The 3,554-nt window shown below is 38.5% G+C and overlaps 1 protein-coding gene across 1 annotated transcript; it reads left to right on the forward strand.

Moving 5' to 3' along the window:
- Positions 1-1,471: 1,471 nt before the first annotated feature.
- Positions 1,472-3,286, forward strand: LOC117921834. Its single transcript, XM_034839791.1, has 2 exons — positions 1,472-2,746; positions 3,221-3,286. Exons 1-2 carry the CDS (start codon positions 1,472-1,474, stop codon positions 3,284-3,286), a joined length of 1,341 nt encoding a protein of 446 aa, XP_034695682.1.
- Positions 3,287-3,554: the final 268 nt, after the last annotated feature.

The raw sequence follows: 3,554 nt of genomic DNA on the forward strand, positions 1-3,554 counted from the left end.
TTTAAGCAAAGGAGATCTCCTTCTCCATCTCCAAGCTGCGCCACTACAAGGGATCCCGCTCCAGCTCCAGCTCCAGCCCGCGACACCAAGGGATCTCGTCGACGGCCTGCAGCAGTGACACTCACAAGGTCCCGCCGGCGGCCCACGACACCAAGAGAGCTCCGTTGCAAGGGATCCCGCTCCAGCTCCAGCTCCAACAAGGGATCTCGCCGATGGCCTGCAGCAGCGACACTCACAAGGTCCGCCGGCGGCCCACGACACCAAGAGAGCTCCCCCCCACCCCTCTCCCAGCTGGTAGCCCACCCCGGCCGTGGAATTTGCCACTTTGCCCACAGTGAGTAGTTGCTTTGCTCTGTTTTTTCCTTTTCACTTGAAACCTAGGACATCATAGATCATTATGGCAGTTTTGTGAAGCTGCCCTGCCCTGCCCCTAAGCCACCAGCCATGGCCTGAGCTGTACTGGTGTTCAAGTTCAATGTTCCACCAACACCATGAACAGCTAGAGAGAGGAAAATCTAGTGACGGTTGTTCTGAATTTTGAAGAAACAAATTAATTGGTAAACTATATCACAGTTGAATGGGCTTGTTGGAATTGGTAGAAATGTGACTTACTTGGATCAGTCATGACAATGACGGCAGAGTTCTGAAAATAGCAGTTCCAGTGGTTCCTTCCCCTTGACTGGTAGTAAAGATTCATGGCTATTGAGGCATGGTTCATGAGATTATCTGGGGAGAAGCAAGGGCATCCCCTCTGCAGAACCCGACAATCTACTTGTGAACATGCATAATTGATGTTGGCTAAAAGAGTAGCCTGATCGGATGATGGCTTGGCCACACACCAAGTTTTCTGCGTTCACATTACAAAATTTCCCCAAAATCAATTCGAATGAGAAAAACAAGATTTGATAACAAAATGAAATGGGGCTTGTCTAGATCTTGGCTCTACCTCTCCATTCACCATTTTCAAAAGTCCTCCTGCAAAATTAGAGGCACCCTAGAGTTAATGAATTTCATGCAATGATCAAATTGTAAATCTATGTGATAAAATTTACACAGTTGAATCAAATTGAATTGCGGTTATCTATACAAAATTACTTTAAAATTTAGATAAATTTATAATTGGATCAAAACATGCTTGTTATAATGACGGTTGTTCCTTTAGATAAATTTACCAATTGATATATGATTGTTATAAATTGTTGATGACTTGATTATAAATCATTAAATGGTTGATGACTTCCATTCTCTACGTTAATGTGAGATTTTTGTTTCTAATTTGATAGGGAAATAAAAAATGGAATCAAACTTGACTCCATCCTCTGGTCAAGATTCAACTACCAATTCTCAATCAACTAGAAGTAAGATCGATCCTGCATGGGAGCATGTTTTTGAAGAAAGATATGCAAATGGAAGGAAAACTCTTATTTGTTTGTATTGTAAAAAGATTACAAAAGGTGGGGGTATTCATAGAATGAAACAACATCTTGCTGGAGTGAAAGGAGATATTGGTCTATGTAAATCGGTTCCTCCTGATGTAAAATTTCGAATGGAAAATTCTTTGCAAGAGTTTGTGAATTCTAAGAAAGCAACCCAAGAAGCATATGAATGTAGAAATCCTTATGGTCCTAATGTGTCACAATTTGAAGGGGATGAGGCAGAAGGTGAAGAAGAAGTTCAACAAATGCAAAGTCCTATGGCAGCTAATAGTGGAAAAAGGAAAAAATCAACAGTGGATAAGTATTTTGCACCAAGAAATACTCAAGGAGCTCAACCTTCCATGAGGAGTGTACTAGCTGGGAAAGAAGCTATTTGGAGAGCGGATATGACGGTTGGGAGATTCTTTTATGATGCATGCATTCCTACTAATGCAGTGAATTCTTTCTACTTCAAGCCAATGTTGGATGCTATATCTGCAATTGGTCTTGAATATAAGGGTCCAAATTACCATCAACTACGGGTTAATCTTTTAAAGGATGCCAAGAAGGAAGTTCAGTTACTTGTGGACTCTTATCGTGCAATTTGGGCAAAAGTTGGGTGTACAATAATGGGTGATGGTTGGACAGATAATAGACAAAGAACACTCATCAACTTCCTTGTGTATTGTCTTGAAGGAATATCATTTGTGAAATCCGTTGATGCTTCAGACATTGTCAAGGATGCAACTAATTTGTTTCAGTTATTTGATGAGGTGATTGAATGGGTTGGTCCACTCAATGTAGTTCATATAGTCACTGATAATGCAGCAAATTATGTGGTCGCGGGGAGATTGATTTCTCAGAAGCATAAACACATTAATTGGTCACCTTGTGCAGCTCATTGTCTTAATTTGATCTTTAAGGATATTGGTAAGATGGACCATGTTACTGAACTTGTAAGACGTGCATCAAAGGTGACAATTTTTGTGTATAATCATGTTGCTTTGTTAAGTTGGTTGAGAAAAAGGGAAGGATGGACAGAGATTCTACGACCTGGTGCAACTCGCTTTGCTACTACTTTCATTGCACTCAAGAGTCTTCATGATCATAAACATGACTTGCAAGCTTTGGTGACTAGTAAGTTCTTTGTGGACTCTAGATATTCAAAGGATTATAAAAGCCAAGTTGCAGTTTCCATCATCTTGGATAATAGATTTTGGAATGATTGTTTGATTGTTGTGAATCTTATGTCTCCACTAATGCGCTTATTGCGTATTGTTGATTGTGATGAGAGGCCTTCGATGGGATATGTGTATGAAGGCATGTATAGGGTTCGTTTGGGCATCAAGAAATTGTTTAACTACAACAAAAGACTATACAAGCCTTATACGGAGATCATAAAGCAACGTTGGGATCAACAACTAAAGAAAAACATTCATTCAGCAGCTTATTGGTTGAATCCATGTTTCCAATATGATCAGGAAAACTTTTGTAATAAGCCAAATGTTATTGGAGGTGTCATGGATGTTATTGATCAAAAAGTTCTGAAAGGCAAGCTTGAAACAATGAATGAAATGAAGTTATTTCGTGATCGATTGGGAAGTTTTGGAAGAGAACTTGCTTATTCTTCACGTGAAGTACTTCAACCTGGTAAAATATTATTATCATTTATTAGTATGTTTATTCTTCTTTATTAGTTACCTACTTACTATTTAATATTTTAAACTTGCTAATGTGTTTTGTTTTTTTCTTATTTTTAATGTGATATGGTAATTAGATGAATGGGGGAGGCTACATGGATACAGTGCACCACATTTGCAAAAGTTAGCCATTCTAATATTGAGCCAAACCGCATCATCTTCTGGATGTGAGAGGAATTGGAATGTCTTTGAACGTATACATACCAAAAGAAGGAATAGATTGGAACATCAAAGGCTTAATGATCTTGTATACGTTCATTATAATTTGCGCCTAAAAAATCGGTATAAATGATTTCTTAGTTGTTTTGAATTTAAATTCTTCTATTCACAATTATGAATAATTATATGTTTTTTTTTTTTTAGGTTCTATAACAAGAAAAGAATCTATGATCCAATTGACTATGCATGCATTGATGAGACCGATTTTTGGGTAGTTGAT

The sequence above is a fragment of the Vitis riparia genome, chromosome 9, assembly GCF_004353265.1.
Source record: "Vitis riparia cultivar Riparia Gloire de Montpellier isolate 1030 chromosome 9, EGFV_Vit.rip_1.0, whole genome shotgun sequence".
Taxonomy (NCBI): domain Eukaryota; kingdom Viridiplantae; phylum Streptophyta; class Magnoliopsida; order Vitales; family Vitaceae; genus Vitis; species Vitis riparia.

Coding starts and splice junctions, on each gene's coding strand:
- LOC117921834 (XM_034839791.1), top strand. CDS start 1,472: ATGAAACAACATCTTGCTGGAGTGAAAGGAGATATTGGTCTATGTAAA. Junction 2,747..3,220: donor TGTATGAAGGCATGTATAGG/GTTCGTTTGGGC, acceptor ACATGGATACAG/TGCACCACATTTGCAAAAGT.